This window comes from Equus asinus, chromosome 3, assembly GCF_041296235.1.
Source record: "Equus asinus isolate D_3611 breed Donkey chromosome 3, EquAss-T2T_v2, whole genome shotgun sequence".
Lineage (NCBI taxonomy): Eukaryota > Metazoa > Chordata > Mammalia > Perissodactyla > Equidae > Equus > Equus asinus.
In genome coordinates, this window is record NC_091792.1 from 107515274 (window position 1) to 107542230 (window position 26957).

Here is a 26957-nt window from a genome sequence, read left to right on the forward strand (position 1 = left end):
TTGTACCTACTCTTTTCATTTACTTGTAATTTTTCTCAGTAATTTATTAACACAAAGTACTTTCCTAAACATATTATTAAAGTAGTAGTAAATATTATGCTTACTCTATTGTTTGTACTTCAACTTTTTGTAAGTATTCTTTTTGCGATAATCTTATCTGTTCACAACTAACTACTATAATAATGTTTAATTGTTGCTAATGACTATATAAAATCTATTACACATTGGAAAACATGTAGTATTAGCATCTCTACATTTCTGAGGGAGTTCAGATCCTATCTGAGGTTTCAGTACCCAGGCCTGAGTTTAGAATTGAGATGTACAGTGGCTTCATGCAATTTCATAGTACGAATTTAACAATTATGAGATGCAAAGAAAGGGTTGTAGGATCAGGTTCAAGAAAAGAATCAGAGAGCAAGAATCATAATCAAAGCTAAAAAAACAGGTTGAAAGTTAAGAGACATGTTACCCCTAAACCTAAAATTATCATAAAATATGGAGCTATCATGGCTAATATCTTTAGTAAAGAGAAGGCTCTTAAGGGTATCAATGGTTTGAATCAAAATTGAAAAATAATTTCTTTCCTTTTTACTTTGAAAAGCAGAGAAATTCATTTGTGACGCATCTCATCAAATCTTCTCCATCAAGCCACATCATGTTAAACAAGAGCATTCTGCTGCTGTCTCTTCAGATAAGTCTCCTAGGAATCACTCTTGGTGGGAATGTTCTCATTTGGCCAATGGAAGGTAGTCATTGGCTAAATGTTAAGATAATTATCGATGAATTGATTAAAAAAGAACATAATGTGACTGTCCTAGTTGCCTCTGGTGCACTTTTCATCGTGCCAACCTCAAACTCATCTCCAACATTTGAAACATATAAGGTACCCTTTAGCAAAGAAAGAATAGAAAGCATGATCAAGGACTTTGTTTTGACATGGATGGAAAATAGACCCTCTCCTTCAACCATTTGGAGATTCTATCAGGAGATAGCCAAAGTCCTTGAGGACTTCCACATGGTATGTCAAGAAATCTGTGATGGTGTTCTCAAAAATGAAAAGCTGATGGAAAAACTGAAGAAAAGCAAATTTGAGGTCCTGGTATCAGATCCAGTAATTCCTTGTGGTGATTTAATAGCTTTAAAACTGGGAATTCCATTTATGTACTCTTTGAGGTTTTCTCCTGCCTCAACAGTAGAAAAGCACTGTGGGAAGGTACCATACCCTCCTTCCTATGTTCCTGCTATCTTATCAGAACTCAACGACCAGATGTCTTTTACTGACAGAATAAGAAATTTCATCTCCTACCATCTACAGGACTACATGTTTGATACTCTTTGGAAATCATGGGATTCCTACTACAGTAAAGCCTTGGGTATGTAATAATTTTTTTATTATTATTTGAAATTGAAAAAACAGAGCTTTCTATCACCTCTTCTTTATTTCCCTATGGTTATTCTTTTTAGTTCTACATATTGATCATGATCATATGATAGCAGGAAAGAAGATAAAACACAATATGCTTTGTAACTACAGTGTGTTGTTTTCTAACTTTATAGATTTGAAGATACCAATTAAGCTTTTTTATGGATAAGATATAGTGATAAATACCTTAGCTTAAAAGTGGGACTGGATACTCATTTAGATATTACACTGAAAATAGAAATTGCCTAGAATCTTCAATAGTATTTGGGGAAAGCTGAGAGAGATTAAACTTTCAACAAGTCCATTATTAATACAGACCTTTGTGTGTGTGTTTAAAAACATTATGTATATGGACAATCTCTGATCATTGCTCACAGGTTTCCTACTGTTTACTAGGCATTTCCTAAAACAGGGAGGTTACAATAAAGACTAAGATGAAGTTCCTGGTTTCAATGTCATTTCACGTCATTGTCATTTCATAGACAAGCAAAGAAGTCAGACAAAAAAGGGAATTTTTTAATATGAATGAAATGAGTAATGGAATAAGTATGAAGTACAGAGATAGTATAAAGAAAATCGACTGTATGTATGTGACAGGAGACAGTGGTATTCTGAAAAATAAAAATTAAAAAAATAGACTGTTTTTTGATATTGAATTGTTGAGTTCTTTATATATTTTGGATATTAATCTTTTATCAGGTATGTGATTTGCAGATATTTTCTCTCATTCTGTAGGTTGCTTTTCATTTTGTTGATGGTTTCCTTTGCTATGTGGAAGCTTTTCATTTTGATGTAGTCACACTTGTTTATTTTTACTTTGCTGCCTTTGTTTTTGGTGTCAAATCCGAAAAATCGTGGACAAGAGAGATGTCAAGGAAATTACTGCCTATGTCTTCTTTTATTCTATGAATTCTATGGCTTCAGGTCTAACATTCACGTTTTTAACCCATTTTGAGTTAACTTTTGTGTATGGTGTGAGATAGGGGTCTAGTTTCATTCTTTTGCATGTGACCACCCAGTTTTCCCAACACCATTTATTGAAAAGACTGTCCTTTCTCCATAGCATATTCTTGGTCCCTTGCTGTAAATTAATTGACTATGTATGTGTGGGTTTATTGGTGAGGAGTGTTAAGGGGGGTAAAGAAGAGATTAAAATGGTATCAAGATTTCGGACTTCAGTAAATGATAAATGGTACAGTAAACTGATAGCAAATATGGGAGAGAGCAAATTTGGGAATTGGAATAATGTATTCAACTTTAGGCATGTTACATATGAGGTGCTTTGGGGAATATCTGGTGAAGTCCAGTAAGCAGTAGGATATATGTGGTGAGATCTCAGAGGGAGTGTCATGGGTTAGAGATTTAAGTGCCATCTACATAAGGATGGTATGCATATAAGTTTTTCTCTCTGACAGTAACCTCATTTCCACATTTTCTGCTTTCCTCTTACATGCATGGCATTCATACATATTTCGAGAACTGTAAAAAATCAAATGATTTAAAGTCAAGCAGTGGACTTAAAGATTGTAAATATTATTATTTTCTTCATTTCACCATACATAATTACACCTGTATTTTGTACGTAGTCTTAGATGTTATATATTCAATATTTTACTTTGCTTTTATGATAAACCTCACAAACATTTAACCCCAGTGATACTCAGATAGAGGTGGAATGTTTCCCACTTTTGACAAGCTGTGTTTCTCTGATTGCTACTAAGTTTTGAGGCTTTAACTTCTCTTCATTAACACCAATAAATTAATTTTCGTGCCTTCATTTTTTTAACATAATAATAAAACCATAATTCAAAGAATATTCAAACAATTGAACATTATTTTGCATATACTGCAGAAACTGCAGTGTTGTCTGCTAAGCAGAATTTGTGAGGTCTAGAGATGTTTACCAGCTACTGAAGGAAAATTCTAAATGGTATTAAAATTATTTAAAGATGACAAAGTCCAATGTACAAAACAGTGAGTTGCATGAAATGAGAAAATTTGATGTTCCTCTGTAGTGATAGCTATTGACACACTGGCTTCTTTTCTACAAACCTCTATTCTAAAATAGTTGTAAAATTGATCTATAGCAATCAAAATAGCTATGCATAGGTTAGTGTAGAATGACAGGGAGTTACTAAAGGTGGATGAGTATGACCAAACCTGGGGAGCCAACTGATAATCAGCAAAAGTCATCGTCTCCTCTGGATATGTTAAATACCTGCTCCGAAATTCAAAAATAGATGTTTATCTTATGGAATGTAAACAAAGACTTTGTTGTTCTGTCATTCAGAGAGAATAAGCATAGCTACTACGATGATTATAAACTATCCTATGAAGATAGAAGTGAATGGTCAACATTATAGGGCTAAAAGTGAATCTTCAAAATGGAGAAAGAGAATAAAGAGATTTCAATTTTATGAGGCAATGAAGGTGTCAAGATCTGGAAAAACCCTTTAATCTCCTCATGCATGCAGTAAATTAATAGTGACAACTAAAGATGTGCATCTCAGTTATGAATAGAAGAATGTACATGGAATGTTCCTTGTTCACAATACATTTGCATTTTTATTTCATCACTTATGTTTTTATCACCTACTCGTTCTCAACCTTGAAACGATAATTATCATGATTATGATGCTCCTTATTCATATTGGTGAGATTATCCCGAGATAGAGATAAACCTTCCCATGCTGGCAGTCTCAGAATCACATGCTCCATTGTATATTGCTTGTAAGTTAATGCTGGTAATAAAACCACACTATTCTCCCAGTCTTAATACATGAGACTAATCTTTCTTAACAATGTGTTCATGGTAATGTAATGAAGATTTCTAAAAATGTTCTTATCCTGTTTTTGATCATATTTCTTATCAAATTACACTCTTCCAGCTTAAAATAACTACTTAAGTTTGCTTTTACTAAAATGCCATATTCTTACTGATGCCCAGGGACATCAGCACTCATAGTCAAAAGACCAGGTAAGAAGAAAAGGTACTGACATGACAGAGTATTTTTGTGTAAGAATTTATATATATACTATGATAAATGAGAATGGTAGATGGAACTGACTTATAAAAATATCTTCTTTCCAATGTGTAATTTGAATGTATCTTTTACTTTAGCTTGAATACTCTAAAGTCATTGCAGTGAATCCATATCTATTCAAGTCTCAAATTGCTACAACTGAGTAAATAAATAGGACAACTTTCTGTAAGATTACTTTTCTGTAGTGAAATGCACTGAGCCCTTAATCTCTGCTAATTGCTAGGAATTGGATATTATAATGTCAAAATTACTTCTTTTATTTCAAGTGATGGGTATTTGTGTCAAACTCATGGATATCATTATAATAATACCAGCTAACATTTGTTCCCTCTTCCTATGCACTAGATGCTATAATAAGTGCTTCTCACGTATTATATCTCTTAATCCTTGCAATGAATTTGTGAAGGAAAAACCATCACAATACTGAGGCTTGGAAATATCAAGCATGTTAAAATAAAATCATATAGCTAATAGTTTGAGAAAATAGTTTTCAAACTAAAGTCTTTCTGACACCAAAGCTTCTAGGAAAATTTTTCTGCTTTTAAGATTTCAGGTGCAAATCCATCAATTATTTGAATATTTTAGATTTAAACTTTCTTGGGGACCTTTTTTCTTTCTTCTAATAGATTTAACTTTTGAAATCTGCTATTATATTTCTCGCCCATTTTTAATTTGCTGAATGCAGTTTAATCGGGCCATATTATCACTAGGGAACTTGCTATTGCTTTAAGCCTAGGTCCTCAGGTGACTCTGCTGCCTGGGATGATATGCTTGAGGACAGCTTTCTGGTCCTACGAGAGTTTCATAAGCAACCTTTAACTTACATAAAAGAAAAGGCTTCTACAGATTTGAAATATGTTTGTTAAAAGTTGATAGCCACAAAAAAAAAAGTTGATAGCCTATAACAAAAAATACCTTTTATTGTGTGTGTGAATAATCTTCATACATTAGATTTATATAAATACACAATTTTATTATATATGAATAATTAAGTGAGTAATTTCTAACTAATGTCATCTATGATAACAATAGACTATCTTACACATATATTAAATTAAACTGGAAAAAGAACAGATCTTCAAAGAAAATTATGACTATAATATTCATATCTTTACATGAACTATTCACAGAGCACAGGTAATAAATGTAAAATAAAGTGCTAGAAATGAAAGAAATTTGAATGTGTATATCTTCATAGTGCTTGACTTCCAGTAGTCATTTTATAGAAGAAAAAAATGCATTGGAGACCTTTCCTTGAAGAGTAATACTTTTCCATTTGGATTGGTTTTTTCTTCCTAGTCTTTCCCTTGCTTCGCTCTCCCTTTCCTTCCTTTCTTCCTCTACTTTTTTTAATGTAAATTAATCTTGATGGGTTAGAATCTTTCAAATGCCTCTGGTAGGATTCCCTTTTTCACAATGACCCATGAGCCAGATGACAGCCATAGGCATGGCATCCGAGGTAGAATTTGATGTGGGGCACGCATAATTCCCAGAGAGCTATCATTCTTTTTTGCTCCTACTCAATGAAGGAGAATGGAGACTATAATTTTTAGGGGTATAATCTTGAGTTTTATATCCGTGTATTTCTTAGTCATTTGTGAACTTTGGTACTGAATATCTTATTAGCAAAAGATCATTTGTGACATACCCCGAGACTGAACATGACTGACACTTGTGGAGGAACTTGCAGTGTTTGGGTACATCTGCGCCGAAGCTCAGCTGCCCTACAGCCCATGGTTCGAGGCGTGGAAGAGAGGACGTGGGTCTAGGTGAGGAGATCTGCTTGCACTGGTCATCTTTAAAGTAAGATTCTCTCCATACAATGCTATATATAGCTAACACTTACTGAGCAGAGATGTTATTGTGAATAATTTACATGCATTTTTTCATTCTATTCTCACAACTCTAGGAAATAGGCACCATTATTCTCTCTCACTTTTGTTTTGTATTTGCTGTGGAAGATTGGCCCTGAGCTAACATCTGTTGCCAATCTTCCTCTTTTTGCTTGAGGAAGATTGTTGCCGAGCTAACATCTGTGCCAATCCTCCTCTATCTCGTTTGTGGGATGCCATGACAGCATGTTTGATAAGCAGTGTGCAGGTCCATGCCCAGGATCTGGACCCCAGGCTGCCAAAGCAGAGTCCATGAACTTAACTTCCATGCCACTGTGCCAGCCCCTCTCCCCCATTATTTTTTTTTGAGGAAGATTAGCCCTGAGCTAACATCTGTCACCCATACTCCTCTTTTTGCTGGGGAAGATTGGCCCTGAGCTAATATCAATGCCCATCTTCCTCTACTTTATATGTAGGACGCCTGCTACAGCATGGCTTGCTAAGCAGTGCATAGGTCCGTGCCTGGGATCCAAACCAGTGAACCCCAGGCTGCCGAAGCAGAACGTGCAAACTTAACTGGTGTGTCACTGGGCTGGCCCCTCTCCCCACTTTTTTTGAGGTAACACTGGCTTATGACATATAAATTTAAGAGGTACATAATTATATTTTGACTTCGTAAAGACTACATTGCATTTACCACCAAAAGTCTAGTTGCTACTGGTCACTGTACACACATGCCCCTTTATGCCTTTTGTCCTCCCCCCACACCTTTCTCCACTGGTAAACAACAATGTAATCTTTGTATCTAAGTGTTTGTTTATCTTCCACATATGAGTGAAGTCATATGGTAATTGTTTTTCTCTGACGTATTTGCTTAGCATAATACCCTCAAAATCCATCCATGTTGTTGGAAATGGTAAGATTTCATCTTTTTTTATGGCTGAGTAGTATTCCATTGTACTCATCCATTCATTTGTTGATGGGTATTTAGGTTGTTTCCAAGTCTTAGATATTGTAAATAATGCTGCAATGAACACAGAGGTGCCTTTATTTTTTCAAATTAGTGTTTTTGTGTTCTTTGGATAAATACCCAAAAGTGTAAGAGCTGAATCATATGGCATTTCTTTCCTTTTTTTTTAAAGATTTTACTTTTCCTTTTTCTCCCAAAGCCCCCTGGTACATAATTGTGCGTTTTTAGTTGTGGGTCCTTCTAGTTGTGGATGTGGGATGCCATCTCAGCATGGCTTGATAAGCAGTGCCATGTCCATGCCCAGGATTTGAACTGGTGAAACCCTGGGCCATCAAAGTAGAGCATGCAAACTTAACCACTCAGCCATGGGGCCAGCCCCCATATGGCATTTCTATTTTTAATTTTTTGATGAATCTCCATACTGTTTTCTATAGTGGCTGCATGAATTTACATTCTTACCAGCAGTGTGTGAGGGTTCCCTTTTCTCCCCATCCTCTCTAACAATTTTTATTGTTTTTTTAATAATAGCTATTCTAATGAGGGTATTGTGATATCTCATTGTAGTTTTGATTTGCATTTGATGCAAATCAATGCAAATTGAACTGAACATTTGCATGTTCAACATTTGCAGTTCAACAAATTGAACTGAACAAATGCAAACTGAACATTTGCATTTGATTTGCATTTGTGATGCTGAACATCTTTTCATGGACATGTTGGCAATCTGTATATCTTCTTAGAAAAATGTCTGTTCAAATCCGTTGCTCATTTTGTGTGTTGTTTATTTTTTTGTGGTTGAATTGTATCAGTTCCTTATATATTTTTAATATTAACTCCTTGCCTGATATATGGTTTGCCATTATCTTCTTCCAATTGGTAGGTTGTCTTTTTATTTTGTTGATGGTTTCCTTTGCCATGCAAAAGATTTTTCGTTTGATATAGTCTCATTTTTTAATTTTTTATTTTGTTTCCCTTGACTGTGGAGACAGTCAAAAAGATACTTACTGCTAATGTTGATGTCAAAGGGTGTACTGTCTATCTTTTCTTCTGGGAGACTTACATTCAAGTCTTTAATCCATTCTGAGTTATTTTTTCTGTATGATTTAAGATAATGGTCTACTTTCATCCGTTGCATGTGGCTGTCCAGTTTTCCCAAAACTTTTTACTGCATAAAGTTTTCTTTCTCCATTGTATGTTCTTGGCTCCTTTGTTGAAAATCAGCTGTCCATAGATATGTGGTTTTATTTCTGGGCTCTCAGTTGTGTTCCATTGATCTGTGTGTCTATTTTTCTGCCAGTACCATGCTGAAATCAGGGAGTGTGACACCTCCAGCTTTGTCCTTTTTTCTCAAGATTGCCTTGGCCATCTGGGGTATTTTCTTGTTCCATATAAATTTTAAGATTCTTTGTTCTATTTCCATGAAAAATTTCATTGAAATTCTAATTGGGATTGTATTGAATCTGTAGATTGATGTAGGTAATATGGATATTTTAACTATATTAATTCTTCCAATACATGAACATGAAATATCTTTCCATTTCTTTAGGTTTTCTTCGATTTTTTCAATGTCTTATAGTTTTCAATGTATAGGTCCTTCAACTCCCTGACTAAATTTATTCCTAGGTATTTTATTCTTTTTGTTATGATTGTAAATGGGATTGTATTCTTGATTTCTCTGCTAGTTTGTTGTTAGTGTATAGAAACACAACTGATTTTTGTACGTTGATTTTAATCCTCACAACTTTACTATATTCGTTAATTATTTATGATGGTTTTTTGGTGGATTCTTTAGAGTTTTCACTTCATAACTCATTTTACCAGGCTAATATTACCCTGATACTAAAATCAGACAAGGACAACACAAAAAAGAAAGGATAATTACAGACCAGTATCATTGATGAACATAGACGCAAAAATCCTCAACAAAGTATCAGCAAATTAAATGCAACAATACATTAAAAAGGATCACAAACCACAATCAAGTGGAATTTATTCCAGGGATGAAGGAATGACTCAATATCTGTGTATTAATCAATGTGATACATCACATTAAGAAAATGAAGAATAAAAATCACATGATCATCTCAATAGATGCAAAGAAAGCATTTGACAAGATTCAGCATCCATTTATGATAAAAATTTTCAGTAAAATGGGTATAGAGGGGTAGTATCTCAATGTAATAAAGACCATAATTGACAAACTCACAGCTAACATAATAATACCCAACAGTAAAACACTGAAAGGTATTCCTCTAATGCCAACTCTCACCACTCTTATTCAACATAGTATTCAAAGTTTTACCCAGAGCAATTAGGAAAGACAAAGAAACAAAAAGTATTCAAATTGGAAAGTAAGAACTAAAACCATCATGATTTGCAGATGACATGATTCTATATACAGAAAACTCCAAAGAATCTCCCCCATTTTTTAATGAAGAGACTGAGTAATTTGCCTGAGATTGCAATCAAGAAAGTGGTGAAGAATTTGACAGAGACATTCAGTTAAAAAGAAAGATCTAGAAAGATACTCAGTTAATATACAACAAAATAAAGGGAAAAAAGAAAGCACATATAAATTTAAGCTTTTAAAAGAATTAAGTAAATGCCAGTCAAAGAACTCAAATAAAATTAAAGCACTATTGTGAGGCTAAAAGGTTAAGGTTACCAAGAGTTGATTACTTAAGTTCCTAAAACAGTGGGAAGGCTGGTTTCTATACTTTTGTTGCCACTGGGCCGTCTCTAAGTCTGAGAGACAATGAGAAATGAATCAGAGCAATTAAATTCTAGGTGTCCATTCTAATGCTCATAGAGCACACAGAAAGAAGAGACTTTCAAGCCAAGGCATGTCTTTGGGGGGAAAAATTGGAAGAAAGAACTTTCAAACAAAAATGTCGGTTTTAAGGATTCTCATTTCAAACTCATAGCATTATACATATTTTAAGAAACTTTAATTCTAAATTAATTTTATACAGTTGGACTAAACATTCTCCAGCAAGTGTTATGCACGAATCTTATTAAATATGATTCTGAGAATTTTACATCTCTTTTATTACTGTTTGGAGCCCTCCCTTTCAAAGTAGGCAGAGATTGGAATAAAAATGAGAATTTGATTTAAAGTACAAGGACAATATTCTAATTGGTGCAACTTCTCTATAGCTGACTTTTTTATCACTCATGATACTCATTTATTGATGTTTCATAGGAATTTTTTAATATTATTTTCTGGGCTCATTAGTTATGTTTAAGATGTCATATTTTCAAATATTCACAATAATGAAATGTAACTTTTTTCTAACTTTTAGTGTTATAAAATATATCCTAATTATTGGATTTAAAATGTAGAATATATTGGGGCCCACCTGGTAACATAGAGTTTAAGGTGGTGGACTACACTTTGGTGGCCCAAGGTTTGTGGGTTTGGATCCTGGGCATGGACCTACACACTAATCATTGAGCCATGCTATGGGAGAGTCTCACATACGAAATAGAGGAAGATTAGCACAGATGTTAGCTCAGGAACAATCTTCCTCAAGGAAAAGAGGAAGATTGGCACAGATGTTAGCTCAGGGCCAATCTTCCTTACCAAAACAAATAAATACATAAAAAGTAGAATATAGAAGGAAGAATATCAGACTGTGAACTAGAGTACTTACGCATTTGTCTAATCTGCCACTGACTAGCATTGTGACTTTGAGATTATTTAAACTTCCCTCGATCAATTTTCTTACATATAAAATGATGGGGTTGAACGAGCTGAACCAACATTGTCTCCAGAATGATAATCCTACTGTGCTATTATTCAACTCTAATTCAGCATAACTATAAATGAATCCATAAAGAAAACAAATATGTGATAATTTTAAATTACTGAAACTCATTTTTGTCATGAAATCAGACATAGTTGGCAAGAATTATTATTTTTTCCTTTGATGGAAATTTAAATCTAAGGTTATACCTACATACATCCCCAAATATAATTTATTTTTTATCTTTTTATAATTTTTGAATATGCAATTATGAAACATTTTAGGCATACAAGAAACCAGAGAATAAATGTAACAGACATCTACATTGATGCCAATGAGATTAAACACTTTAAAATCTAAGTATAATCTGAAAACAAAAAAAAGATGTCAGCTGTTATTTAGTTCTTTTTTCTCCTATTATTCTTCTTCACTAAATTAGACACTTATTTTACTGTCCTGAAGAAACCACTTAACAGTGGCAAGTTAACTCCTTGAATTTGTCAATCTGCAAAAATAGACACCAGAAGCAAAGTGTTTATTTGGGATACAAGAATTGCAATTCAGGGAGCACAGATTCAGGCAGAAACTCAAACAGTGTCCCACTAGGGAGTAAAAGTCAGAGGCTTTTAAAGGCACAGAAGGGAGGTTGTATTCCAAAATTTTAATTGGAGCTGGAGGCAGAGAGCTAGTCTTGGCTAAACATTGAATGACTATTGATTCTATCTTCAGAAAATCCATAACCACGAGTTTTTCAGATCAGAATGTCCATTTGTTTGTTAACTTCTCAAATAATTGCCCAGGGGCCAACCCCGTGGCTGAGTGGTTAAGTTCGTGCGTTCCACTTTGGCAGCTTGAGGTTTCACTGATTTGGATCCTGGGAGCCGAGTCGGCACTGCTTCATCAGGCCATGCTGAGGCAGCATCCCACATAGCACAACCAGAAGGATCTACAACTAGAATATACAACTATGTAATGAGGGGCTTTGCAGAGAAGAAGAATAAATAAAAGAAAAAAAAGATTGGCAACAGACATTAGCTCAGGTGCCAATTTTAAAAAAGAAAAAAGAATTGCCTGTAAAACAATTGCTATTTTGGCCCAGTCCAAAGGTTTGGTCCAGTCCAAGGATCAAGATAGCAAGATAGGGAGTGGTTGGTGGTACAGTGGTTAAGTTCACATGTTCCTCTTTGGAGGCCCGAGGTTCGCTGGTTTGGATCCTGGGGGTGGACCTATGCACAGCTTGGCATGCCATGCTGTGGCAGGTGTGCCACATAAAATAGAGGAAGATCAGCATGTATGCTAGCTCAGGGACAATCTTTCTCAGCAAAAAAGAGGAGGATTGGTGGCAGATGTTAGCTCTGGGCTAATCTTCCTCAAAAAAAAAAAAAAAGACTGTAAGATATTTTCTCTGGAAAGGCAGCTCTGATTCCATTTTAAAATGGCTCCACTATGGTCAATTTTGACAAACTCTTCAATTTTGTTTTTATTCAGGATAATTTAGGGGTACTCACATGTGTTTGAGATTCTAGGATATACTTTAATAAGCTTCTAAGTGCTAGCATAGCTATCACTAGTGAATAGTTGCCAATTAATTATTATATTCTACTTACATGGACCTCAATAATTGGACAAATCTAAGTATTTTATAGATAGACTTTCTGTCATGCCTTGTATGCTGTTGTGTTTTGTCTCCTGTTTATTGGAAGATCATGGTAACAACAGATTTCTTTATGAAGATGTTTCAAATTCTTTTCACTAGGCCTATTTTAATGACTCTCAAGATTATCCATGCTCTTTTCTTTGCTGTTTTGTTTCAAAATCTAATTACTTTTAAAGGTACTGCCACGATACCCAAATTGATGCTGACTCTTGAAAGGAGACAAATACAATAATTCTAAAAGCTTCTCTTCTCTCTCCTCTTTTTCCCTTTCTCTGTCTTCCTGTTCCTTTTGTTATTCAAGGGCCTGAAATTACACAATTCGAAGGCAACAGAGTGAAAAGAACACCCACCACTTAGTTTCCATTCTTATTTCCTGGTTTCTATTCTTTTAATCACTTTATTTGTTCTTATTTTCTCTTTTTAATGGCAGCTTCAAATAATTTTAACTTTTAAAATAGCATCAATTTATAGATGCTCTTGTTCAGTTTGGCTTTCACTAAGAATCCCAACTGATAGGTATTATTATAGGCATATCAAGCCATTCATTCTGTAGCTAGCCCACTGATTTACTGATGAATCTTTAGGTTTATTTATTAAACTACTAACATTACTAAACTCTTACAGTAAACCAAGCAGTTTGCAAAGCAATTTTGCTAAATCCACAAAGTAATATAACTAACATCATTATGTCTCATTTACTCATGAGAAAACCAAGGCTGAGAGTCTAGGTAATTGCCCAGGTCACAAAGCTTATAAAAAGACAGTTTTTGAATCTGGGGCTATTGAACTCTAGAGTCCACCTAATTTAAGCTACCATATAGCTGTGAGTAAAAAATCGTGTGGTTCCTTGTAGTGCCAGGGCGTATCTCCTTGATTTGTGTGTGAAGATGTCATGTGGAAGAAAGTGAAAAATTCCCTGAACAAGGAGGCAATGATCAATTTGCTTGATCAGAAAAGAAAACTATCCTCTATCAATTGTGTAGTAATTTACTCTATCAACCAATTACTCTAAAACATCTTGAAATATTTGAGCAAGGCTCCTCTAAGTGAAGGTTATTTTAATTTTTCTTCCAAAATATTAAGCCATGGAAAAGCGACGATAATGCTGGTCATTGTGCATTGCCGAAGTTCCTAAAACAACAAAGATGAGGCATAATACTGTAGAAATCCAACAAGGAGTCAAATGATGTTATGATTATAGTCCCAATTGTACTACTTTGTCATATGTTTTTGGGCATGCAACTCAACATTAATTTCATCATCTGTGAAATGGAGTAAATAACTTCTGTCACACAAGATTTTGTGAAAAACAGTGAATTAGAAAATGCATGTAAAAATGCCGTATAAAGAAGATATCCAACTTGAAGTCAGTATAAGTATTGAAAAAGTGGCGTTAGCAGTAAGAATTGTTTTTTTTAACCTAAGTTTTGGAAATATACATTAAACTGAAGACACTTTATAAATCATAATTATTATCACAGAGTACATAGATACCAAGCTTATAACCTACCTGCTTCTTTGTGTTTAAAATAGGACCAGATTTCATTGCTGTTTTTAGAATAATCATATTAATGTATATATAAATTTGAATTACATTGTTTTATTTTTAATCTATAGATCAATAGACCTATGAATGTGTGGCCATCATAGTAAATATTATTTTATTTGAGAAAAATCTACCTAAGTATACTTTGAAAGTTTCTTTTCATCTTAAAAGGTCTACAATAGGATGGTTTCCATAATGGATATCACCATGCCTAAGAAGTTTTTCCAGCTGCTGGTTTTTAATTTGATTGTGACTGAAATTGTTCTAAGTGGGAATGTGTTAATTTGGCCAACAGATGGTAGTCATTGGTTAAATATTAAGATCATTTTGGAAGAGTTGATTCAAAGAAATCACAATGTGACTGTACTGGCTTCATCAGCAACTCTATTCATCAAATCCAGTTCTGAACTTCCTGTGAATTTTGAGGAGATACCTGTTTCCTACAAGAAGAGCAATATAGATTCCTTAATTGAACATATGATAATGCTGTGGATAGACCATAGACCAACTCCTCTCACACTCTGGACCTTCTACAAAGAACTAGGAAAACTCCTAGATACTTTTTTTCAAATTAATATACAAATCTGTGATGGAATATTAAACAACCCCAAGTTAATGGCAAGACTTCAGAAAGGTGGTTTTGATGTATTGGTCTCAGACCCAGTAACAATCTGTGGGGACTTGGTTGCTCTGAAATTAGGAATTCCATTTATGTACACATTGAGGTTCTCTCCAGCCTCAACAGTGGAGAGACACTGTGGGAAAAATCCAGCACCTGCCTCCTATGTACCTGCAGCTTTGTCAGAGCTCACTGATCAGATGACCTTTGGTGAAAGGGTCAAAAATACCATATCTTATTCTCTGCAAGATTATATATTTCAATCCTACTGGGGAGAATGGAATTCATACTACAGCAAAGTTCTAGGTAAGTCTCTAAAATAATCTCTTATTAATGACTCTACATAGCTTATTTATTCTTATTGGTAATAGAGCAAAATATTTACATCCCACTGCATATGCCAAGCTGAAGTAAATGTACTTACTATGTCTTCATACGAGTCTCTGATCCTTCTCTTTGGAAAAATTTCTAAAAAATGGAATGGTAATAATATGTATGCTATTGTTTCAATGCAAATAATCTTGTGCTTATTTAGGTCATAGCTTATCAATGTGTACATCAATCTTCAAATAGAAATGAAAGTATCTTTGCAAGAATAAATTATGACACGGCCAAAAAATACCCTGGCAAACATTTCGAAGTGATATATGATTTACTTTCCTTCCTTCATTCTTCATTCTTTTCTTTGTCTCCAGAAAACTTCAAAAAGCCTAGGATTGAGCATTGGAAACCTGACTTTATACTCTCCTTTGCGTCTCACTCTGTCTCCATCCTTAGGCTCTTCTGGGTGCTTGGGCTAGCACTGTCTCCAGCTTAAATTTCTCAGTATCCTTTGGCAATCCTCAAGTTTCCTTGCCTTGAAGATTCCTTATGAGGATCAAACAAAATAATGCAAACTGTCAAGGCCAGTTCTGGTTGGTCATTTATATTACTTTCCTTTATGACCTTCATGAGCCTTCCTTCATTTCTTTCTCTATTTTTTTCTCTCCTGAATGCTTTTTCTTTAGACCTATGAGTAGTACCAGCGATATTAATTAACAGCAGGAATTAACAGTTGATGCTACCAATGCTACTTTCTTACAAAGGTAATATGCAAAATATTGTCCTTTTCCACATCTTTCTGCCTTCCTTCCTTCATTCCTTTCATCCTTTCTTCCTTCTTTTGTGTAATGAACTATTTATTCAATACCAACTCAGTACCTGCCACTTTTCTAGGTACTAGGAATACAACAGTTAGCAAAACAGACCAAAATATACTCTACCACCATGAAGCGTACATTCTAGTAAGAGGATGCAGACAATAAATAAAATGTATAGGATGTTAGACTGCGATATATGCTATATAGTAAAATAAGAAGAATAAATATTTCTGAGAGTAGGGTTACACTTTTAAATAAGGTGTCCAGGGAAGGTCTCAAATGAAAGAGTGACATTCAAACAAAGATCTGAGGGGAGTGAGGGTGAGAACGGATAGGATCGCTGGAGGAAAAGCATTCCAGGCATAGATAAGAACAGATTCAAAGATCAGTGGCAAGTCATAGATGCAGGAGTATCTTTCCTGTAACTTGACCTTAACCTTACCTCTCACAAGTAGAAATCGTGTAATTTTTTCCTGGATTTTGGAATGTTCTTCATCTAATTTTCTATCACTTAAACTTATAAACTTCTTTATAGAATTGGTCTAGAGGGAAGATATTGAACATATCATACATATAAATAAAATATACACAGTGTATTTAAAATTTGTATATACTTTTGATGATATGGTAAGTAGAATTTTGAAAGTAAAATTCTGTATTTTTATATTCATTATAATGCAACGTAACCATATTTCCTTTTTCTCTGGATTCTAAATTTCATATGTCTCAAAAACATATTTTGCTTTAAATTTAGATGTTATTTATATGATTATTTCCCAAGACATTTTAAATGTGTTCTATGATAATTATCTCTGCCCATATATGTATCACATACCAACTATTGCAGGTATTGAATGAAATAATCTACATTCCTTAAATAAGGGAATTAGAAAAACTAAGATGGTGAAGGGTCTTGGAAAGCACACGAGGTTCTGGGTTCAAGTTTCAGTTGCTGACTGTGTGGTATCAGGAAAGTAACTTAAATTCTGCATCACAGCACTTCCTCCTCTTTAAAATGAGGTAATTATTTCACTGGACTCTTGAGTATGATCATATAACACCATATATGTGGATATGCTATGTCAACTATAAAGAATTATATTTACTTTGAATATTATTTACACCTAACTACACAAGAACGCTGCAATGACAAATCCCTAATTACACGACCATGGGGCTCTGCACACAGACAATGAACATCTGCAGAAAACAGATGGCCTCTGGGGTGTACTAAATCTGCGTTCTCAAAGGAAACCAAGACAAATTATATAATGTGTGGAAAAGCCTTTGTAAAACAGAATGTTCCTCACTTCTCATTTTCACAGCATAACAATCTAATTTCCAAATCTCACCTTTTGAAGAACTGAATATCTTGTTTACCTAAATCCTTTATGCTCCTCATGTTACTAAAGGTATTTGAACAACAAATAATTACAATGAATATTTTGTTCATCTATAGGAAGAACTGGTATAATCCAGTTTGTCTTTGTTTGCAATTACATTCTTAAAGTATTAAGGACACCTGGTAACTGTAAACTGACACTGAAATAGGTCAGGTACCTCATATTTGATAGCATTATCAAATACAGAAGAACACAAACGGTTTAGTAATATGTCAAGTTTCTGTGGAGTGTCTATTTCATGGCTGTTCTTCAGTTCTGTGGGAAAAATAGACTAGAACAATAACATGTTTAACTGTGGTAAAGAAAAGCCCCAAATATTTATGAGGGCGGAAATAGAAGTAAGTAACAAGGAAATATCTAACTGCACTGACTAAAATCCCTGTTTTATTTTTCAGTAAGGAGATCTTAAATCTTATGGATCAAGCAAATAAAAATGATCATTAATTCAATTTTAAATTTGCTTCTAAACACCTAATGGAACAGGCGTACCTGAGAATATGACAATCATTGCTATTCACATCCCGGAGAGAATCTATTAATAAATCTTGCCCAGGCCAAGTGTTCTGCTGAACACCTTGAAATTGCACTTAAACTGATCTGTCTCCTAACCTCTAAGAGATCTGATGTACAGGACATAGGTAGTTCTCATGGGGGTCGGATTTGGCTCTAGTCTCTGCTGCAGCTTTGGGAAGGCTGAGGGCTTGAACGCTGTAGTAAAAATAGTTAAACAAGTAAGGCAACCTGCTGTCCCCATTTTGTCTGTGTCTTTTGGTTTCCTGATCTGTCTTCATCTTTCCCAGTGTGCTGCAGATCAAGACAGCAGAAAGCTCAGGACTAATTTATATAACACTTGGCCAGTGTAGCCTACTTTTACCTGTCAGTACCATGTTGGTTCCATGTTGGTCCCTCTTTCCCTGCTGCTAAATGTTAGATGGATTCCCTAGAAATAATGCTACCTTTCCCCACCCCTTGAAAAAAACAAACAAGCCTCAACATTTCACTTCTACCCCACTTGCCTGGAACTGAGCTAGATTAATCTTAACATTTTTTATATCTGATCTCTGACTCTCTTTCTGAACCCAGTGTTTTCGTTTGTCTGTTTTTCTGCATCCCACTCCCATTCTAATCCTCATTGCTCACCTCCCATCCTTTCCCTGGAAAGCCTGGATCTCTCTGTTAATCTTCCCTCATATAAGGCTTCTAATTCCTTCTCACGTGCGGCTTTCCTACGGTCAGTGTTGTGAGGTTTTTAAAATTCTGTGTAACCTTTCTTCTGAAGTCAAACATAGCCATAAAGGTTACAGCTCACTGAAGTTTCACAATGTAAACCCACCTATGCAACCAACACCCAAATCAAGAAAGAAAACATTGTTACACCTTTGACTCCTCCTCCTTTCTCATATCAATCCCTGCAAATTCCATCTAAAGGTAACCACTTTGTTGATTTCCAATGCCATAGATGAATTTTACCTGGTTTTAAATTTTGTATAAATGAGCCACACATTATGTACTCTTTTGTATTTTGCTCTTTTGCTTAACATTGTTTTTATATTCATCCAAGGTGTTGCATGTGGGTAGTCTGTTCATTCTCATAGCTATATAGATTCAATGGAATCTATATATGCCACATTTTATCTATCCATTTTGCTGTTGATAAACATGTAGACTATCTTGATTTTGGCTATTTATGATAAACACTGCTATGAACATTCTTGCGCATGTCTTTTGGGGAATTACATACACCATACTGTTGGGTATACATGTAAGATTGGAATTGCTAGGTCATAGGGTGTGCATATGTTCAGCTTTAGTAGATACTGCTAAAATCTAGTTTCTCAAGCACTCATGCCATTAATAATCTCACTAGTCATTTACTAAGATTCCAATTATCCTCCATTCTTACCAACACTTTTTTTTAATTGTAACCATGCTATTGATGTGTACTGTTATTCATTATTTTTCTTTTAAGGGCTGATTTTCATATGGTAAAAAAATACATAAAATATGCAATATGGTATGTTTTTTCAAATATATGCACCTTTGTAACTAATACATCAATCAATCTCTGGGATCGCTTTCTAACAAAGCTGCTCTCCAAGACCTTTTCAGACACTTAGAGTTGATAACTCCTTGCAATTAGTTTTCTTCTTCATTCTGATTCACTTTCATTTTTCTTTTATGGGGCTTTTAATGCATCCTCTAATTATTTTAACTGTAAAGTAATATGATTATATTGTCACTAGTGTTCAATTTGTGATCCATCAAGCATCTCTGCTCTAGTTCTCTACTTAGTGGTTCTACAGCTAATGCCTTTGCTAATTGTACCATCTTCATCATTAACTTAACAAATAGCTGCTTTTACTAAACACCTACTTGGTACCAAGAGCTTTGATAAATCCATTGAAGAAATTATTCCTAATCCATACACACAAAGAAACAACCAAGAATGATCATTATCTTTTACACATGAGGCATCAAGACTCAGAAAGATTTAGTAACCTTGCTGAGCTCACAAAATATGTAACCAGATAAGATCCTAAGATCCTGGTTCCAAGGAATAAGCCACTCTATGACTACAGAATTTTAATTTTAGAAGTAATAAATAGGGAAGAAAAAGAGACAGGTCTGCTCAACTCCCTCCCATCCTTTGTTTGTTGATTTGGTGTTTCCTATGAGCATTCTCTCATCCAACTTTCCTGAAGTCACTACCATGACATCCTTTTAACTTGACACAGTTCTTTTTGCAAGTTGAAAGGCTGACTATTTTGTTACAAACTCTCTGTGTTGTCATAGAGGAGTGTATGGTTCTAAGTTTGCAGAACTTTGCTCTCCCGTGTACAAGGCTGCATCCTCAGGGAACAGCATGCCAGGCCCCAGTGTCCTCGGCCCTTCCTGCCTGTTCACATTGCCAGAGGAATTTAGAAAGACTCTCAATCTGCTCCTGAGGAGGAAAAGAACTATTACTGTCTTTACTACAGTTAAGTGCAAATATTTAACTTTAACATTTAGTATAATTAAGTGCAATTATTTAGTTTAAAATGACATTTTTATTGAGTCTCCATTTCAAGAATATATTATTTCTTTTAACTTTTAAAGAGCATCTTTGGTGTCTTCTGGAGTGTTTACCTGTGTTTCTCATTTCACCTTTTGCATATTTGTTGTTAAATTTTAGTCAAATGATTTAACTTGTTTTGTTGTTGTTGGCATTATAAATGGTTTTTCTCTTTAATTTCTCTTTTACAGATCATCATTTGTACGCATTAATCCTAATTATCACTTAATTTTAATTTTGTATCCTACGTTTGTTTTTATTTTCTTGTGATTTCCAGTAGTTTTCCAGATACACATTCATAAAACTGCTACTAGAAATAGATTATATCTCATTTTTTAATTCTTATGTCACTTCTCTTGCCTAATTTTATTTCTGATAAATTCAAAGACTTATTTGATACTAGTGAAGAGAGTCGCCTTTATCTTTTATTTTTAAATTCAGTTGAAATGATTCTAAATTTTACTCAATTAACTTGCTCATTTATGAGTCATGTTAAGAAAATATTAATTCATTCCTAATACACGTAGTGTTTTCTTTTGTAAATCAGAATTGTGTCAAATTTTGTCACTTTTTTTGTCTACCAGTAGTAAGAGTTATATAATTTTCTAGTTGGGTTAATAGATGAATTATATAAATGGATATCTCATTACTGAATTACTACTGGAATGATTTTACAATCATTTTTGTACATATTGCTAATATTTTACTGATTATATTTGCATTGATGGATGAAATATGGGATAGAAATAGAAAAAAATTCACTTGTGTGCAATCTCTTTAATGTTTTGGAATCATATCATAGACATTTTATGAAAATAATCCTTAAGTTTTCCTTCTTTTCCCACACTTGTAAGACTTTAAAAGCTTTGTTATTGTCTGATATTTTAAGGTTTAGTATAATTTTCTTTTTTCTCTAGATTTATTGAGATAAAGTGGACATATAATATCGTGCAAGTTTAAGATGTACAAAGTAATGATTTGATATATGAATATATTGCAAAATGATTACCACAATAAGGTTAGTTAGCACATCCATCATCTCATGTAGTTACAGTTATCTTGTGTATGCGGTGAGGACTTTTAAAAGCTACTCTTTTAGCAACTTTTAAATATAATGTAAAGTATTTTTAACTGGAGTCACCATGCTGAATATTAGATCCCCAAAACTTATTCATCTTATAAATGGAAACCTACACACTTTGACCAACATCTCCCTGTTTCCCCCACACCCAGCCCCTGGCAACCACCATTCTGCTCTTTGCTTCTATGAGTTTGGCTTTTTTTTTAGCTTCGACATGTAAGTGAGGTCATTCACTATTTGCCTTTCTCTGTTTCACTTATTTCACTTAGTGTAATGCCCTCAAGTTTCATCCATGTTGTTGCAAATGGCAGAATTACCTTCTTTTTCATGGCTGATTTATATTCCATTGTCTGTGTGTATACATATATGTGTATATAGACGCACACATATATATGCCACATCTTCTTTATGCACTCATCCATCAGTGGACACTTAGTTTGCTTCTGTGTCTTGGCTATGATGAATAATGATGCAATGAACATGGAAGTACAGATATCTCTTTGTGATAATGGTTTTATCCTTTGGATATATACTCAGGACTAAGATTGCTGGATCGTATGTTGGTTCTACTTTTAATTTTTTGAGAAAATACCATACTTTTTTACATAGTGACTGCACCAATTTACATTCCCACCAACAGTGTACAAGGGTTCCATTTTCTCCACATTCTTTCCAAAATTATCTCTTGTCTTTTTAATAACTATTTTAGCAGGTGTGAGGTGGTATCTCATTGTGGTTTAGATTTGCATTTCTTTGATGATTAGTGATTTTGAGCACCTTTTCATGTGCCTCTTGGTTGTTTGTATGTGTTTTTCAGAAAAATATCTATTCAGGTCCTCTATTTTTTAATTCAATTATTTGTTTTTGTGCTGTTGAGTTATATGAATTCTTTAGGTATTTTGAATATTAACTGCTTATCAGATATGTAGTTTTCAAATATGCTCTCCCATTTGTACATTGCCTTTTCATTTTGTTGATTATTTCCTTTGCTTACAGTAGATTTTTAGTTTGATGTAGTCCCACTTATTTATTCTTGCTTTTGTTGTTTGTGCTTTAGGTGTCATATCCATAAAACCATTGCCATGACCAATATCAAGGAGATTTTTTGTCTATGTTTTCTTCTAGTTTTATGATTTCAGGTCGTATATTTGTCTTCGATGCATTTTGAGTTAATTTTTTTTATTGCAGTAACATTGGTTTATAACAGTATATAAATTTTTCAGCTGTGCATCATTATATTTCAATTTCTGTGTAGATTACATAATGTTCACTACCCAAAGACTAGTTACAATCTATCACTATACACATGTGCCTAATCACTCCTTTTGCCCTCCTCCTTCCACTTTCCCCTCTGGGAAACACCGATCCAATCTCTTTCTCTATGGGATTGTTTGTTGTTTTTATCTTCTATTTATGAGTGAGATCGTATAGTAATTGACTTTCTCACTCTGACTTATTTTGCTTTGCATAATACCCTCAAGGTCCATCCTTGTTGTCCCAAATAGCAAGATTTTATCCTTTTTTATGGGTGAGTAGTATTCCATTGTTTATATATACTTCATCTTCTTTATCCATTTGTCCCTTGATGGGCACCTAGGTTGCTTCCAAGTCTTGGCTATTGTGAATAATGCTGCAATGAACATATGGGTGTGTGTGTCTTTACACATTCGTGTTTTCATGTTCTTTAGATAAATACTGAATGGTGGAATAGCTAGATTATATGGTAGTTCTATTCTTAAATTTTTGAGGAACCTCCATACTGTTTCCCATAGTGGTCGCACTAGTTTGCACTCCTACCAGCAGTGTATGTGAGTTCCGTTTTCTCCCACATCCTCTCCAACACTTGTTATTTCCTGTTTTGATAATTGTACCCATTCTGAAAGGTGTGAGGTGACCTCTCATTATAGTTTTGATTTGCATTTTCCTGATAATTGTTGATGTTGCACATCTTTTCATGTGCCTATTGGCCATCTGTATATCTCCTTTAGAGAAACGTCTGTTCAGATCTTTTAACCATTTTTTAATTAGGTTGTTAGTTCTTTTATCATTGAGATGTATGAGCTCTTTATATATTTTGGGTGTTAACCTCTTACCAGATATATGGTTTGCAAATATCTTCTCCAAATTGTTAGGTTGTCTTTTCATTTTGTGATGATCTCCTTTGCTGTGCAGAAGCCTTTTAATTTGATGTAGTCCTGTTTGGTTTTTTTTTCTATTTTTTTCCTTGTCTAGTCAGACATCGTTCTTGAAAATATGCTGCTAAGACTGATGTTGAAGAGTGTACTGCCTATGTTTTCTTAAAGAAGTTTCATGGTTTTAGGTCTTACATTCAAGTCTTTAATCCATTTTGAGTTAATTTTTGTCTATGTTGTAAGACAATTGTTTACTTTCCTTCTTTTGCATGTGGCTGTCCAGTTTTCCCAACACCATTTATCGAAGAGACTTTCCTTTCTACAGTGTATGTTCTTGGCTCCCTAATAGAAAATTAGCTGTCCATAGATATGTAGGTTTACTTCTGGGCTCTCAATTCTGTTCCATTGATCTTTGTGCCTATTTTTGTGTCAGTACCATGCTGTTTTGATTTCTATTGCTTTGTAGTATATTTCAAAACCAGGGAGTGTGATACCTCCAGTTTTGTTCTTTTTTCTCGAGATTGCTTTTGCTCTTCCGGGTCTTTTGTTGATCCATACAAATTTTAGGATTCTTTGTTCTATTTCTGTGAAAAATGTCATTGGAAATTTGATTGTGATTGCATTCAATCTGTAGATTGCTTTAGGAAGTATGGGCATTTTAACTATGGTAATTCTTCCAATCCAAGAGCAGGGAACATCTTTCCATTTCTTTGTGTCTACTTCAATTTCTTTCAACATTTTATAGTTTTCAGTGTATAGGTCTTTCACCTCTTTGGTTAAATTCATTCTTAGATATTTTATTCTTTTTCTTGCAATTGTAAATGGGATCGTATTTTTGATTTCTTTTTCTGCTACTTCATTGTTAGGGTATAGAAATGCAACTGATGTTTGTATGTTGATTTTGTATCATGCAAATTTACTGTATTCATTTATTATTTCTAAAACTTTTTTGGTTTATTCTTTAGGGTTTTTTAATATATAAAATCATATCATCTGCAAATAGTGACAGTTTCACTTGCTTTTTTTTTCCAATTTGGATCCCTTTTATTTCTTTTTCTTGCATGATTGTTCCAGCTAGGGCTTCCAACACTTTGTTAAATAAGAGTGGTGACAGTGGGCATCCTTGTCTGGTTCTTGTTTTTAGAGGGATAGCTTTCAGTTTTCCTCCATTGAGAATATTAGCTGTGGGTTTATCATACAGGATCTTTATTATCTTGAGGTACTTTCCTTCTATACCCATTTTATTCAGAGTTTTTATTATAAATGAATGCTGTGTCTTGGCAAATGCTTTCTCTGCATCTACTGAGATGATCATGTGATTTTTATTCTTTATTTTGTTAATGTGGTGTAGCACATTGATTGATTTGTGGATGTTGAAACATCCCTGCGTGCCTAGAATAAATCCCACTTGATCATGGTGTATGAGCTTTTTAATACATTGTTGCATTCGATTTGCTACTATTTTGTTGAGGATTTTTGCATTGATGTTCATCAGTGATATTGGGCTATAGTTTTCTTTTTTTGTGTTGTCCTTGTCTGGTTTTGATATCAGGATAATGTTGGCTTCATAGAATGAACTAGGAAGGTTCCCTGCCTCTTCAGTTTTTTGGAAGAGTTTGAGAAGGATAAGTATTAAGTCTTCTTTGAATGTTTGGTAGAATTCACCACGGAAGCCATCTGGTCCTGGACTCTTACATTTTTGGAGATTTTTGATTACTGTTTCAATCTCCTTCCTGTTGATTGATCTATTTAAATTCTCCATTTCTTCTTTATTCTGTTTTGAAAGTTTGTATGATTCTAAGGATTTATCAGTTTCTTCTAGATCATACAATTTCTTGTTGTAACGCTTTTTGTAGTATTCTCTTATCATCTTTTGTATTTCTGAGTTGTCCATTGTAATTTCTCCTCTTTCATTTCTGATATTACTTATTTGAGCCTTCTCTCTTTTTTTCTTGATGAGTCTCGCTAAAGGTTTGTCAATTTTGTTTATCTTTTCAAAGAACCAGCTCTTCATTTCATTGATTTTTTTCTATTGCTTTTTAGCCTCTATTTTACTTATTTCTGCTTTAATTTTTTATTATTTCCTTCCTTCTACTGATTTTGGGCTGCATTTGTTCTTCTTTTTCCAGTTCCTTTAGGTGGTCTCTTAGCTTGTTCATTTGAGATTTTTCTCGTTTGTTGAGGTAGGCCTGTATTGCTATAAACTTCCCTCTTAGAGCTGTTTTTGCTGTATCCTATAAATTTTGATGTTTTATTTTCATTTTAATTTTTCTCCAGGTATTTTTTATTTCTCCTTTGATTTCTTCATTGACCCAATCATTGTTTGGTAGCATGTTGTTTAATTTCCCCATATTTTTGACTTTTCTGATTTTCTTCCTAGAGTTGATTTCTCATTTCATACTGTTGTGCTCAGAAAAGATGGTTGGTATTACTTCAATCTTCTTAAAGTTATTCAAAATGATCTGAGACTTGTTTTGTGGCCTAATATGTGATCTATCCTGGAAAATGTTCCATGTGCATTCAAAAAGAATATGTATTCTTCAGTTTTTGGATGGAATATTCTGTGTATATCTATTAAGTCCGTTTGGTCTAATGTGTGATTTAACACCAACATTTTCTTATTGATTTTCTGTTTAGATGATCTATCCACTGGTGTAAGTGGAGTGTTAAAGTCCTCTACTATTATTGTGTTTGCATCTATTTCTCCTCTTTTGTCTGTTAATAGTTACTTTATATATTTAGGTGCTCCTATGTTGGTTGCAGAGATATTTACAAGTGTTATAGCCTCTTGTTGGATTGTTCTTGTTATCATCATGTAGTGTCCTTCTTTGTCTCTTGTTACAGGTTTTGTTTTAAAGTCTATTTTTTTCTGATATAAGTATCACTACCCCAGCTTTATTTTCCTTGACATTTGGATGGAGTATCTTTTTCCTTTTAGCGCTTTAAATATATCATGCCACTCTCTTCTTGCCTGTAGGGTTTTGGCTGAGAAGTCAACTGATAGCCTTATGGAGTTTCCTTTGTATGTCCCTTGTTGCCTTTATCTTGCAGCTTTTAGGATTCTCTCTTTATCTTTAATTCTTGACATTTAAATTATAATGTATCTTGGTGTGGGCCTCTTTGGGTTTATCTTGTTTGGTGATCTTTGTGCTTCCTGTACCTGGATGTCTGTTTCCTCCCTTAGGTTAGGGAAGTTTTCAGCTATTCCAAGTTTTGGAAATCATGCATAAAGTTGCTAGAGACATCCTATGCAGGTTTTTGTGTGGACATAAGTTTTAAACTCCCTTGTGGAAATACCAAGGAGCAGAATTGC

The 26957-nt window shown here is 34.2% G+C and overlaps 1 protein-coding gene across 1 annotated transcript in view; it reads left to right on the forward strand.

Annotated features, from left to right (window-relative positions):
* The first annotated feature begins 578 nt into the window (after positions 1 to 578).
* LOC106838827 (UDP-glucuronosyltransferase 2A2-like) overlaps positions 579 to 26957 on the forward strand; it is a 56845-nt gene continuing 30466 nt past the window's right edge. The window contains exons 1-2 of the mRNA XM_070505719.1: positions 579 to 1373; positions 14514 to 15143. Of these exons, the coding sequence (XP_070361820.1) occupies positions 656 to 1373; positions 14514 to 15143 (1348 nt within the window). The 5' untranslated portion in view covers positions 579 to 655. The remainder of the gene's footprint in view (positions 1374 to 14513; positions 15144 to 26957) is intronic.